Raw genomic sequence first — 15,491 nt, forward strand, 5'->3', positions numbered from 1 at the left:
TTTCAAGGCGAGCATTCTAACACACAGGGAAAAATAACATTTTTCTTCAAAGGAACAAAAAAGTTGTGGTTGAAAACGAACTTGTAGAAAAGCACCACAAAAAAATCTTATAACCTTGGACTCAATTTCATAATCAAAGAGTAAAGCCGTTTAATACAGAGAAGCTTACTTCTCATATTTTATTACCGTTGCGTTTCCATTGGCGCGGAAAAGTTGTTGGCGGAGAATTTGGTACCCGTGACAGCCTAAAAATTCCAGTTTGCAATCGTACATCTGGAATATTGTTAAAATTCATAGTGGTCTCTCTTATATGTATCTTCGACTTTCTTCCAAACAAGGCAGCCGAGGCCTTGTTATACGAGTGTTTTCGATTATATGTGATGTTGATTAATTAGGTGTCTTCACAGAAATACTATTCCTTTGTAGAGCGAGAAAAAATTTTTGACCAACGTAGCCATTTTCTAATCACCTCAGCATGTCTAACTTTTGCATTTGACTCTTCCTGTGGAATATCAATGACAGTTGATAGTCGAAGTCGAATTTTTAGATTTATCAGATAATGATAGTCGAAGTGGGCTCTGATCGCTAAGCGCAGCGCTTGCCATAGCTCCCTATGCGCCGAATTTCCAGGCTTTCATTCATAGGAGACAGTCGATCAAAGTTGTGACTGGTCACCTCTGCGTTTTTATTGTGCGGGTGTGGAAGGCTCTAGAATATCCTGACAATACCCGGGAAAGATACAGGTTTAAAATCTTGGATATCTTCCGTGGTAAAAAAGGCAACTTAGCGCTCTTCTTGATAAAACCGCTGTCACCACAGATGGATGCGAGCTAATGTCTCACAGTCAGTGAATTTAGATTCAAAATGACGGAACCAATGCTGATCTTGTCGCTCAAAGTGGTTTCTGGATCCACGAAAACGTGCGCCTTCGAGCGGTAGCTTTGTGCACACGTTAGGTATCCCAATCAAATTTCCGTCTTTGCAAGGCCCTTATGAACGTGATCTGCAAAGCGAATGACTGAGATAGGAACATGAATGCGACCACAGACTTTGGAAAGTAGACTCACTGGAAGAAATGACCATGAGAAGAAAATGACAGAAATCTCGTTTGCCCAGGAACATATACTAATCGTCGCAGCTTACAATTCCTAGATTTTTTTTCTTTCTCTACAAAAATGTAACCCTCAAGAGTTTTTCCTTATTTCAGCAGTGCTGACTCCAAACTCCAGTACTGGTTCTTGGCAAATGCCGAAACGGAATAACTCTTTTGGATCAGAAGATAGATGTGAGTTTAACGTATTTGCTTTGCTCTGGTCCACTTTATATGGCTATCGTTTTCATTTTAATAAACGGAAAAATGAATCAAACTCAATAAATGAATAATAATATAAATCACCAAAATTGGCTAAAAACTTCATTTGAATTCACTCGAGACTGTAGAATGAAACTACTGATTTGAAGCCGCGAAGTCAGGTTCTTTGACCCCTTCTAATTCCCTTGCTCACCCCAACTATTTATGATGGATTATACTTTGAAGCAAATCTATCACAGAATCGGGCCTTGTTCTTTACGTTTACAGTTTTTAAACGTTAGAAAAAACTTCAAAAAGCTTAGCATTTTACGAATAAAAATGTTTAACGGAATATGAACGTAGGCGTTCGTAAGAATATGGAATGTTACGTTCATAAACATAAAATTCCGTATCCTTTCCACGCACAAGCGGTTTGTATTTAAAAAAAAATTGAACATTTATTCCTCTTCTCATGAAACGGAAGAAATACGGCAGGTTTTTGGAGATAGGTGTGGGACCTTGGCATGCTCGACTTTTTCTCTGCTACAGTAGCCTGTCAGTGATGGAGTGAGCATACGAGTTTGCTAAGTGACGGAGCCACTTGAGTGGTGAGGTTGCTTCAAACTTTAATTTTCTGAGTGAACAGCAAAGTGGGAACCTCGCAATCGAATATTTGTCATCCGTTTTGGCTTTGCTAGAAGATGTGAAACTGAGGTTATCCTGGTCGTTCTCTTCAACTCTCATAAAGTGACACATGAGTAGTCTACAGTGATAGTGTACTACAGATGAAAAACCGAGAACCGCAGTTTCTGAAGCTGCAAGAATTCTCGAGATCCAGACACTTCTCTCCGTTTTCGTTGATAGGGTGGATTTAGTGCTTTCCGTAATAAATTAAATCAAGTACTGAACGTGTGGACGACGTTATCCATCTGCTACAATTGTGTTTCAGCAGTTTCGGCAGTGGTCAACCGAATGACCCAACACCATCAGCCGGAGGTGAGCTCTTTGTGCCAATTTTATGATTTTTTCTGCTTTCACATGAGAAATGCGAATATGAGGAGTAAAGTACTGCCGGACAACATCAGACTAACCCTTATCGAGTTGAACTTGATTCAGAATAAGGTGGAATTTAATGTTTTCGGAAACATATCAAAGATATCAACATTTTGAAGTGAACTCAAGAGGAAACGATTTGTTCCTCAAATACCTTTTGAAGTATGACTAGGTTCTGAAGCGTCGTTTGAGCTCAGATTTAAATGGTTAGTATCTCACTTTCGATCGTGTTCAGCCTACTGTCACATCAAACGGGGTCCCATCCAATGACTCCTTCAAGAAAAATGAGCTAAATAACAACCATTTACCTCTGAGAAGATCAACAGGAAGTGCAGCATCGAATCTGTCAAAGGTTAGCTACTTTCCGTACTTTTTTATATGTATATGTACCACCGACAGCCTCTCGATTTTAGGCTAAAAGTGAAGGGAATCTTAGCGAAGAGTTGGAAAATAGTCCACCAATCAATTATGATGAGATGCCAATAAAACCAGCCAAAGGTGGACAGTACTTCGATGGTGCGTTTATTTTGACTGCTATTGACGACATTTGCTTATTGCTATGACTGCAGCGCTACTTTTGGAGCACTCTTTTAACTTTTATGATCCACCTACGGAGCTTACCCCTTATCTTATAAATGTTCCATCCTGCACAAAGAATACCGTAGAAAGTTCCACCAATCCGCTTTGAAGAGACATAAACACGCAAGAACTTTTCAAGGATTTAAAGAGGAAAAAGTTTAGAACAATGAAATGTCCTTCTTCTCACAAAATCCTCACTTTTTGAGTTTGTCTCTCAAATATTTCATAACTTTGCATACATCTTCTATACGTTGCTACATCTTGTATCACCTCCTTCAAATCGCTGCATAATATCCTTCTCTCTCCAAAGTGCATTTAAAATTATTTGTAGAATCTTTAGTACCGAGAGGGAGAACGAGACCTTTTCCTAGAAATAAGCAAAAAGTCCTCAACAACGTGCTCGAAAGAGTATTATTCGTGATTGGTAGCTAAGGAAATATCGAATGCACAAGAGAATTTTTAGTGCTGCATAACTACAGAGAAGTAGAAGCGAAGACAATTCATTATTGACTTTCTGACTTTCTATGAAACGCTTGAAGTGCCTTTCTCGTTGAGATTATTAGTGTCATTGAATCACACATGAATAACAGCTGGAGATGTGGTGGAAAATTTAAACGGTTTTAAAAAGTAAAAATTTCATGATCACGGGTATGTTGCGCAAGGAAGTACCATCCTGGAGGTAGATAGGTCTTACCCTGACACATTTTAATTGACAAGTGACCACACTAGATGGTTATAGGCAAATGGAAATTTCTGGGATTACGGATTGATAGGGACAGGTTCCTCATGTGATTCGGAGATGAAATGCTTTAATCTAACTCCCAGCTCTTTTAGAATGTCTACGAATTGCTGAAACATATTCCAGGATAAAGTGACACCTTTGACGACCTTCTGAAGTTTTGAACATAGTCACATAAAAGGAAGTCATCTCCAACGAGTTTTCACGAAGATTTAGTCATAAAATTGCGTAGAAGAAAGCAGAAAGATTAGAAACGTTAATTTTGAAAAAAACCTGAGTTCTCTAAGCAGAAGTATCTGTGAATGCTTGACGCTGTTCTTCGTTGTTGAGGTACATCATCCACGGTGAGTGCTGTTGGTGGACCCTACGTGCTGAGAGATGTTAAGTGATTGGAAAGTAGAATACAAGTGTTTCCGGCTGAATATCGATCGGCTTTTGTGTTAGGGAGAGGGGGCTTCGTCCCCATTACGTTGACCATTCAAAACCTTCCCGTCCACGAAACAACCCAGAAGCGATAGTGGTTCTTCCCCGCCTCAGACGTTCGAGCCGCATACAAACCACGATAATGGCCAGTCGACGGTTGCCTGGCACCGCGATCCCACCAAAAGCCCATTTCAACAATGTATTCCCAGCACATCCTCCCTCCTATCCATAATCTCAAAGGTTCGAGATCCATGAATTCATGGTTGGACAATCGCCATCATATATGGACACCACGTGAGAATTTTTAGTCAATTATCCAGAAAAGAAATCCCAAAAAAGAGTCGAATGCAGATCAGTCCGAGTTTCCTCTAACTTCGTTCCACTAAAAATGCCTATTTGTTAGATGGCTGCTTGCTTGCCTCGTTAAGAAATAACGAAAAACAACAAACTCATTAACTTTCACGTACGTGAAAAGAAATAGAAAAATCTACTCGAAGAATTCATGAGCACAGAAAACATTCGGACTACAAGATCCAAATTATTTCTAATACTCTTGGAATAACGCATTCAAACAGGATACGCATTGTTTCCTGTTGAGTTCTTCAGACAAAATAAGCTGTTTATAATTTTCTGTGCTCTGGAACTACTCTGCAAAACATTTCTTCATCCATGTAAGTTTTTTTGTGAACCTTCAGAAATTGAGGGCAATTACAGGTATATAAGTGGAAAAGATAAAAGACTCGATTATTTACTTTTTTGTTAGTTTGTTCCGTGCACAACCAGGAAGATGAGTAGGCTTTCACGGACAAAGTAACTAAGATAAGGGACACTGAAAAAACACTGGAAGTGTGATCAATAATGAGTTATCTGTCTCTTATTCGACTGTTTCACGGAGTTCTCTTTTCGTTTTGGTTAGCGACTAATTTCTCATTTCACTGCCAAATGTATGCTTGAATATCTGCTCACTTTTCACATTTGCCTACTTACATTTTCTTAAGAGTAACACCTGTACAATTACTATGTGCTTGAGGTTTTCACTTACTTTTTCTTTTTTGTCCAACAAAAAACTCTTTAATGGGTTATGAGCTGACATCACTTTTTAGAACTCTCTCATTCTATTGATGGTTACGGTATGTTGGCGAAAAAAAGCACAAGTCACCATAGCCTTCCGATCACAACAGCCAATCATGTGCCCGTCAAAAATTCGGTGAGTTCAGTGTTTGCTTGGGATAGATGTCATGGAAACGAATGTAACAATGCCACGACTACACTTTTTTGTGCGCCTTGAGATTTTCGACGCCTGTAGCTGCGGCACAGCCACGTTCTGTCCCAAAAAAACTGATGAAGTGATTCTACTCCATGGAATAAGCGCTGCTAGCGCTACCCTTCTGCGTTAATGTTCAGCAGGAGAAAATTGTAGGAACTCAGGAGCTGCTACCTGGAAAAATCCTGAAACCCTTAAGACAAAGTGCAATGTGCATAAAAGTATCCATACTACTACATTTCAGAAATCCGTTCCCTCAAAGAAAAATCAGACAAACGGGAAATTGCTACCATCGGCAACGTCCCAATCGAAATCTTCGCTAAGGTCTAATATAAGTGGGAAATCCTCCGCTAAAGTGCAGCCGATTGTGACTCGCAATGGAGGAAGCTCTGGTCCGAAGACAGTCCAAAGTGCACTCAAGAGGATTGAAAGCGAGGACTGGTAATGAATTCTACCATATCGTTAAATTTATAGACTTCTCAGCCACAGCTATATGCCAGGTAACCTAACCTTAGGGATAGAGAGTGGGTGAGAGATCATAAGTCACCTCGATCTATAAATATTTGTAAATAGTAGTTATTGATTGAGAGTGTCACTGAGTTCGAGTTTCAACTTTAGGAGCATCTAGTGTATAAGGGAAGTAATGAACTGGAAAAAACGAAGAAATCGTCAACATGCTCACTAGGAAAGTCAAGTCAGAAAAATCGAAATTTGAAAGTAACAACGTCCAACAAATATCATTTTTAGTTGCCAGTATCAGTAGTATCACTTACCAATAGCTCAATTTAATTCAAATTTCCACTGCACTACGTTTAGGAACGATAAAGTGGACGGTATTAATCTTATATGCGAATTATCTGCATCGAATCCCAAGGAAGTCGCCGATAATATGCACGAGGTAACCATTAAAGCAGCGTCTATGCTGATAGCGCTTCCAGTCTTTGGAATTTGCTGAGAAAATCGGAAACTGATTAATTCATATCTCAGCTTCTTTATTCTGAGTTCTCATGATTTTGCGCAGCAGCAATCTACATCAGTGTCAAACGCAGCGTTTTTTTTTTCTGAGAAAGTGATCATATCGATAGTCGACAGTTCTTCAACTTATCAAAAAAAAATCCATGCAAAATAGTCATATTTTCCCGATACACTCTCATCCATCTAGACTTAAAAGCGCTTACAGCGACTAATTACCTACTAAAAATCGGTGCGATTAGACCCACATAAAGAAGCTTGAAACCTGAATTTTCCATTTATGCGTAAAAAGCTGCCATAAATCCCCTCGCATTGTTGCTTTCTTCGTTCTTAAAAAAGAGCTAGGAACAGATCACTTTGAGGACGAGAACTGATCTCGCAAGGCCACCATTTACTGCAGAGTCGCAGGCCTATAACACTGATCCGAAGCACAGTGTGGGGTAGAAAAAGATAGAACTTAGTCTCTCAGTTGGAATTCGGCTCTCTCTGCCAAAGCGGTTTTCTTCTGGTGGGAAGGTTGAGACTGCTCGTCATTCGTGGCTTCAGTCAACTCGGGAACAACCACTGCTCTGATTTTCCGGTTACAAGCTCTTGTTCTTTTTTTTACTGTGGCTGCGCGTGAGAAACACTTTTGAGGCTGCCTTAACAAACTTGAGCAAACTTTGTAGGTTTCCTGATTTGTTTCAATTGCTGATCTCTTCTTGATCGTTTCTTGCCCATTTGCGCGGAATTATAAAGCGCGCGTCATTTTTTCCGTGTACGAATTTTTCTTTTCCTAGAGGAGATAGAATTGTTCTTTTAGGTTGTAATGGCAGTTCTGAGCGAATGTAAAAATCTTCGATCGAGCGTGTCCAGAGCTGCACTAACCTGCATTGGTGCACTTACGCAGAACATGAAAGCCAAGATGGACGTGGAGCTCGACAAGGTACCTTCCGTTCTCTTGAAGAAGTATAAGTTGTATACTCTTCAGACACATATTTGATCTGTCTTCTATAAGTTTTACATCAGTTATGTATGATTTTGGCTTCAGAACTGCAGTCTGACTTCAAAAAAGCTTAAAGCTATTTTACTTTCCAACCAATTCCCAGTAGGTGAAATATAGCCGGGGCTGAAAGTGTTTAAATGCATCACCCCACAAATATGAGGTGGTACGGATTTCAGGTGGAGTATTCGTATACAGGATCGTAGATTAATTACAGGGAGGGGGAGGTGATTCCGTCCATTTCTTCCTAATTGCCTATCCTAGTAATTCTTCCTAATTAAAAAACGGCCCGGAGGAAACGGCTTCGAGCGTTCCGGCGCTATTTTCTACAACGAGTTCGATTGGAGCGCGCCAGCCTTGTGCACGCGCCAACATCTTCCACGCCGTTTCTTACGGCAACTAGGAAGAAATGAGCGGAATCCCCCCCCCCTCTCCATAATCTACCATCCCGTAAAAGAGTACTCCACCCAAAATCCGTACCACTTCAGATTCGTGGGATGATGCCTTTAACTGCATGACGCAACGCATCCGCTGCAACACAGCTTTCTTCTCTGTCAGACTCGCAGTGTCCTATTCATCTGTCCTATCCCAATCGACGGCTCATCCTCCTCGAGTTTTTACACATCGTGCACCGCCTATATGTTGTCTTTCTACTGTGGGAATGACTGTCTTTTAGCAGCAGGGACTAAACGACTGAGAATCGGCGAAAATGCTCTTAGGAATTTGAGTGAACTTGGTTTAAAACCCGTGCTCCATTTATTTTCTATTTATGTCATTACTACTTCCAAAGAGTTTTCTTCTCTCTTAGTCATTTGTTCTGTGATGGGTCACTTGTTTGAATTCAGCTCTGTACCATCCTCATTAACAAAGCTGGAGACGTCTCTAATGCGTTTATCCGTGAAGATGCCAGCGAAGCTTTGGAGAAAGTGGTGAAATATGCTTCAGCCAGCAAAGCGCTCCAATCCATAATCGCAGCTGGTTCGAAGTAAGTTGATCTCATTTTAAACTCCGGTACTTCTTCGTATTAAGCTCATTTTTCAGATCGAAGAACAACACTATTCGCGCTTCCTGTGCCGGTTTTGTGGGCACACTGGTGTCTCGGGTAGGAGCGCCCGTGCTGTTAGCGTCAACAGATCAGTTGGCTAGGCTTATCCCTCAGCTGATAGCTTTTTGTCGTGATGCCAACGCTCAAGTGCGGATGCATGGCAAGCAAATTCTCGTTGGTTTGAGTCAGGTCGGTCGTATTACTACTATAAAAAGGAGGTTTCGCATCTTCTACCGAAAAATGTAAAATATCACCGTCGTAGTAGTAAAATTAGAGAAGGATGGCTTACTTTAGACTTCTTCCAGATACAATTCACCATAACCACAGTATTTTTAAACATCAGATTGATCATCTTGGCACCCGTTGTTCTTCGAATTGATCGGGCAGGAGCCTAGCGATTCCTCCATTTGTCCCGATATCGAACGAGAGTTAGTAATTTCTCCTTTTGCGGGGAAGACAAAGAGCATCAAATTTTTTCTTAGGAGGCCTCTGTAAAGAAATCCGACCATTGGATCAGCAGCCTTTCTGTAGTGCAGTTCTGGTTGTAGAACACAGTCGTTCACCACTGTCGTTGAGATGCATCACCTGTCCGATCCATCTTATTTTTCTTTCTTCGGCAAATGCAGCAGCTTCTCTAGCCTTCGATCGCTGACGTAGGGCAGAAATTCGAATCCCGTCCACAACGTGCGTGAGGCTGGATACTACTAGCATATTTCTTTCGGTCAAAGACGCTGACTTCATTTTCTTTCTGGTTGTTAGGGGCCCTGATTTCTGAAGAACTGAACAAAGCTGCAGGTACGTGGTGTACAATGGTGACGCCGGAGCCGGGTGTTCCTTCTATTCTCCACCACATCCTTGATGATCTTATACGCTCCCCAGTCGCTCGTTTCCTCCTTCACACCACAGGAGTCAAATCGTTTTCCATGTTTGTATTCGGACCCAGATAAAAATAGCCAGTGCATTCGGACCTGCTCGCTCCGTTGATCGTAAATGGAGCACCAGAGACCCGTCCGTTTCTCATGAACATTGTCCTTCACAAACTCAGCTGAACATCGTCACTTCCACATGTTTTTTCGAAATCCCTCAGCATGTGTTTGGCTTGGAAAATGCTATTCGTCATCAGAACGATCTGATCAGCAGAGCACAGTGTGAGATCTCCACATCCAGCTTAGATAGGAGAAATTTTGAAACTGCAACTCTCCATGGACGGTTTTTCTTGCCATGATGAAGTTGGAAAGTCTCTCACCTGCTAGCAACGCTGCAGGGCATCGCGATATAAAGTGTCTCAGGCATTTCGCTGGGATCAAATGTGACGTTCAAACCACTGAAAACGACTTTGTTTCTCTGTGAAACTTCTCTGGGTCAATACGAAATATTTCGACTTCTTCTTCGTCGCTTGATGCTGGAGTGTAAGCGACAAAGATAGTCAAAGCTGTCGTTGGGCTACATCCTGTCATCCGGTCGTAAGTTTATCGAAAGAGTCGGTGTGCATTGCCATACTCGTGTTGAGGAAGACATCAACTCCACCGACTCCTCCACCGTTGGATGTCCCTAGAACGATTCTATTCTAGTTTCATATACAGTGCTCAGTTTGTGACTTTGCCTCATCTCTATCAGTTCGATAACGCCGTACTTGAACTTCCTGCCCTACATCACCAGATCTTCATTGACTATTTCTGATGCAAGCGCACGCGTTTCGTACTTGTAGACCCTCACCCTATACCATTTCTGCTTCGGCAGCTTAGTTGACTCCCGTAACTCCCTTCTTCCTGGCGCTACCGAACCAGCAGTTCCGCAACAGTAAGGTGACTCTTTCCTGTGTTGCTATCTGTTGCTTATAGTTAAGAAACTCATAAGGCCTGTGCTTCCACGAGTTTTGTGGAATATTGACGCGTTCTGCGAAGGCGGAAAAATGGAGCTTATTTACTGGAGCTATCACCAGCTGATAAGCTCCATTTAGTGATTCAAACCGCCTTTTCTGCACCTCCCAGTCACTCGACTACGGACTCGACTACTCTCTGGCCGGATCGGCGGTTTTATAAGTCAACTCCTGCAACAAAAGGAGGAAGTCCATCCCTTGAATCCACCCGCATCTCAGGGCAGCCGCAAGATCTTTTTTAAGCCGCGATTAGCCCCTATCCGCACAAGGGGATGTGCCACATAGCCTCGTGACTAGCCGACTAACTATTTTCAAGGACGTAGTGTGATTTGAGTTCTCTTCTAGTACGCTTTCAATTCTTATAAACCTATTAGTCTCTGACAAGCAGGGATTGGATCATTTTTGATCAATATTGTGTTTCCTCTTCAGGACCCTTCTTTTGACAAGCAACTGAAGAAGGCTGTTAGCGACTCAGAGTATAGAACAGTGAAAGAAATTTTAGAAGAGATTGGGAAAAAGGTAAGGAAGTTATTCTCAAGTCGATCCACCTTCTATAAGAAGAAAAAACCTATGAAACACAATAAAAACTCAATTTAAGGGAGGTATCGACTCGCTGGAAAGCACGTCTACTTCTCTGGCTAGCGCCTTGTCTAGGACGGGAAGTGTACGAAAAACTATCGCAAGAAAACTCCCAGACAATGTCCAGCTTGATTTGGATGAGATACGGGCTGACCTGACGGCTGCTGGGTGAGCTGAAGTATGAAGAATTGAAAACGGTGTTCGAACTATGAAATGCCAATGTTCTTAGTTGATAGCTCAGAAGATGGTGACTTCAATAATCGTCCTAATATTGAGCGACGAAGAAGGGCTAGACTGATTCGCTCAGTCTTCATATGAGGTTGATGCATAAGGTTTCTGCAACATGTTTCCACTCTCGGCGGCTGCTTGACGCCCCGCCCCTTGTCCCTCTGATGGAGAGGCAATCAGGAAGCTGACCGAGCGTTGGCGGTGACGAGACGGGGGTGGTACATTTCCTTGACCTCCAAGCCGGTTCGTTTCTAGCATAATTAAAAGGAGTTGTGAGGGGGAACATATGCATCAACCTAACAGCTAATTTGTTTGTAATTTGAAAATCTCGACTGAACCTCTCTCTGCAGTAAACAAATCCAGTAAATGTCTATCTAACTAACTTCTAACTTTTTTTCCATTTGAACTGAATTTGCAGATGGGAGCGCCGCATCGGTGGCCTCAAACGATTTCTGGAAATGACGTTATGTACACCAAAGGCTATAGCCAGCGATACAAAGGTTTGTAATCCACTTAAATATGGCCGGATTCCGGAGAATTGTCATCATTTAAGCTGATCGAAGCGTTTATTGGACGACTGAGCGACATCAATAGCAAAGTCGCACTTGAAGGTCTCGACACCTATTTGGCTTGTTTACCGATGCTCAGCAAGTATGTGATGTTCCAGTTTTGCATTTGGAAAAAAAGCATGCTCACTTTGCTTCAATTAGATTCCCTTTCAAATATACAGAACTGACTACATATCTGGGGAGGGGGATCTCTCCTTGAAATGATAGGTTCATGGTGTAGATCATGAGTATGAGCGTTACCACACTCAATTTCCCCTAATTGTTCCGGAAATGGCGTCGGAATTGCTTTGGTGATCGAACTTTCCTACGAGGCACCCATCAACGCTGCATATGTGCGCGCCGCGTCTATTGGCGAGCGGACAATGAATGACTACTGACGCGCTTTCTCTCCTGCTCAATTGAAGATTGGCGCGTGTGCTTGCGTTCATGGAAAATTACCTAAAGGCATCATCCCACTTATCCTGGGTGGTGCGGGCTTTAGGTAGGTTATGAATACGAGGTCGTAGATTAAGGGGAAGAAGGGGATTCTGTTCATCTCTTCCTAACTAAAAAAAAAACGGCCCCGAAGATGCGGATTCGAGCGTTCTGGGGCGCTATTTCTTACAATGAGTTCGATTGGAGCGCGCAAGCCTTCTGCACGCGCCGCATCTTCTGGGTCTTTTTTTAATGGCAATTGGGAAGAAATAGACGGAGTCACCCTCCTTCCCACAATCTACGACCCGCATAGGCATAACCGTCCCGAAACCCGGGCCAACCCAGATTCGAGGGGTGACGCCTTCACAAAATCGCACGACTTAAAGGATGCGGACACCACTTTCTTCAAATATTATCCTATTCTTTTTCAGACTGTACTCAACCGAGTCGCACCTAAAGGCGATACTGAATCAGCTTCTTTTCGCCCTTATGTCACATCTATCAAGTAAAAGCGACGAGCATCGCACGACCGCGCAGAAATGCTTGCGAGAAACCGTGAAGCAAATAGGTAATCTTTGTCGTTTACACCAAACAGCTGAAAGCAATATATGGGAAATTGTGGGTCAGCAAGCCTGAGCATCACAGTATCTGAGAAAGCAAGAGAAATAAGCGTTAACAAGAGAAAAAAACCTCTGCTACAATTTCCTACTGGGCTTCATCTGCACCAGGGTGGTCCTCCGTCTTAATATTTTTCGTTGTCCATTTCGCAAAACAGAGTTTTTTTCACTGAAATGTTTCCTTCATTGGAAATGAAATTATCGCTTTTGGTTGTCTTTGGGCAGTGTCGAACCGGTGAGCACGCAGGCGTAGTTATCTAACCTTTCACCAATGCGCTATATCTCTCCAATCCCCAAAATAATCTATATTTTTCTTTGTTAAATATCATGCGATATAAAAAGAAGTAAGCGAGTTAATTTCTTTGATTTCTCTGTTTGTTCAGATCCAGCAAGTCTCTCTCCAGCAATGGCTGCGGCAACGAGAAAAGCCAACATAAAACAAAAACCGTTCATGCTCACTATGTTCAATCGTATGTTGCTGCCATCTCTTTTTGTAGTCATTCAATTTCTCCTCATCCTTATATTGCTTCCTTCAGGTCTAAACTTCAACCTCTACCCAACGAAGCCGAAGCAGGTGGAAGTAGTCGCCCTTCCGATACTGTGGGAGTGCTTGAAAGCCGGTGTAGCGGACAGTGAAATAAGGAAAGCTGTGACCGAATTCGCAAAGGGCCTCCAACAACTGGTAGTTTTTTTTTTGAATTTGTCCTAATTCCGTGGGCAAAATGTACCTCACTTTTGTTCAGATGGGTGAGCGTGCACTACTCGATCAGGCGTCAATGGAGGTCGATCCTCCGCGAAAGAAATTGCTCGAATCATTGATACGATAGCTATTGGCTTCCAGGGACAAACCTCACGGGTGGATAGAACGACAGGGCTGTATCAACTCTGAAATTCCATGAATTCTAGTCAAAATCCTTCTAGTTTCTTTTCGATAGCACATTTTTTCAAATTCCTGTCGGAACATCGTAGCACACGGCTACCGAATGAACAATTGCTGTAGCTGCGACTGTTTTTGCATATCTCAGTGTTGTTCAGTGTGTCTTTCCTCGGCAAATCGACTAAATCGGTGAACTTCCCGTATGTACTTCCGGCACTTCTGCATTTCAATAGCGTCAGACTTCAGAAATACCAGAAAACTAGCTTGTGCTGATGTTCTTTTGCGGACGTCAGCAGAGTTAAAGGCATATTTTACGGAGAACTTTCGATTCTGCAGATATTATCCAATGCACAAACCATCTTTCGCTAAAGCGGGCAAAGCGTTGATCATACTCGGTTTCATCATTCTTGCTTACCTCTACTTGCAAGATTTTTGTGTTAAGAGGCGAAACGATGAAAGTCTGACATTCTCAAGTGCCTGGCACATTCATTACTCGCCTCGTTCTTTACTCAGCGCATATTTACAGGTGTTTTTGAGTCTGAAATTGTCGAAGTACATAAGTGCGGCATTATTTGTCAGAATTACGGGCCCAGCAAATTTATCGTCCACGTTCCCAAACCCGATTGTGATATCACTAATTAATTTTCATTATTCGTTCTATTTAATGTGTACAGTAAATAAATTTATTAACATATGCTGAGTTTGAAATATTGGAAAGCGATTGATAAAAATTAAAAATAACTCGAGCTGAATCGGGAAAAAATCCGAGAGGAACTTTCTGTCACGCCGATGTTAAAGGTAGTGATGGAAAGGGTATTCCAACTCTGCAATATTAAGGATTTATCAATTTTTGCATCAATTTTGCGTTGAATAGTCGTCTACTACGCAGTTTATCTATTCATTCAGTTATATTTTATTTAATCATTTAACAACACCGCAAACAACGGAAGATCGGAATATAATGACGCGTTTAGTCCGTGTGTCCGTATGTGTATGTGTCCATGGGACTATGTGTGCATGAATGAAGATAATTAGTGCTTTAAATTACCGACTAAATTTTAAATTAATTGGTTCGGATCACTCACAAATCAGAACTTTACCGTAGAATTTTCTTCTGAAGTTTTTTAAATGTAGTGCACTTTTCCTTTGTAGAGTCCTAAACGCTGAGAAATTGTGATTCATGATTCTTTTCTAGCCGTTATCTTTTATGTCGGCTTTCTTTCCCATGCACTACTACTGCAATTAATTAAAGGATAAAAGAGGATAAAGTCACTGGCGTATCAATCCACTTGGGATGCGCCAATGCGTTTTACTAGAACTCGTAATCGATGAGGTTTTGGAACGCGTGTTGCCCTCTACAATGACTTGCGGGGACCAGCCTTGGTCAAGTCAGTGTTTTCATTCTCCCAGTCAAGTCTGGTACCAATTTTTCGACCCCGGAGGGATGAAAGGCTTGGTTTGCACTAAGGCGGTTTCGAACCCTCGACCGTGTGGCTACAACGGACCTCTAACCGACAGCGCCACACCCGCCCGCAGCAATTAATTAAGAATGCTAATTACGCCCAAATCTGGTTGTAGAAATAACGTGTAGTGACGTTCAAGAGCACAATTTAAACACATTAAAAATGAATTAAAAATGGAAATCCGTTATACGTTTAACTCTAGCGTTACTAGAATAACAAACAGACAGAATGCCCTAAATGACCCTACATTAGTTCATTCGTAAGATCAACTATGGATCAACTAGGGACCAAACCGTAGACACAACATTAGAACGATCCTCGCTTGTCTTCTTTCAGAATGTTTTCATTTTTTTCAGTATTTGTACACGGTGTTCACCTGTTTCTTTGTTTCTGTCATCATGGGTTACGTTCACCACTTCGTTCCATGTGTGTGCGCTTTTTCGTTATGAATCACAAGGTTTACAGTGCTTCGGTTTATAGATGTCTTTGTGAACGAAAAAACTGCTAATACAAAAAG

The 15,491-nt window shown here is 41.9% G+C and overlaps 1 protein-coding gene across 2 annotated transcripts; it reads left to right on the forward strand.

Annotated features, from left to right (window-relative positions):
* Positions 1 to 1,245: 1,245 nt before the first annotated feature.
* Positions 1,246 to 13,461, forward strand: RB195_014034 (uncharacterized protein; the record flags this gene model as incomplete). Of its 2 annotated transcripts, XM_064204124.1 has the most annotated exons (18): positions 1,246 to 1,285; positions 2,241 to 2,287; positions 2,580 to 2,696; positions 2,758 to 2,860; positions 5,189 to 5,292; positions 5,594 to 5,790; positions 6,166 to 6,247; positions 7,124 to 7,246; positions 8,149 to 8,288; positions 8,345 to 8,537; positions 10,657 to 10,746; positions 10,826 to 10,974; positions 11,453 to 11,534; positions 11,588 to 11,685; positions 12,449 to 12,585; positions 13,018 to 13,104; positions 13,171 to 13,316; positions 13,378 to 13,461. In XM_064204124.1, 18 exons carry the CDS (start codon positions 1,246 to 1,248, stop codon positions 13,459 to 13,461), a joined length of 2,019 nt encoding a protein of 672 aa, XP_064060005.1. The 2 variants fall into 2 exon arrangements, with proteins under 2 accessions (XP_064060005.1, XP_064060006.1); XM_064204125.1 differs by lacking the exon at positions 1,246 to 1,285 and having other exon boundaries at positions 2,264 to 2,287.
* Positions 13,462 to 15,491: the final 2,030 nt, after the last annotated feature.

Source organism: Necator americanus, chromosome V (assembly GCF_031761385.1).
Source record: "Necator americanus strain Aroian chromosome V, whole genome shotgun sequence".
NCBI lineage: Eukaryota > Metazoa > Nematoda > Chromadorea > Rhabditida > Ancylostomatidae > Necator > Necator americanus.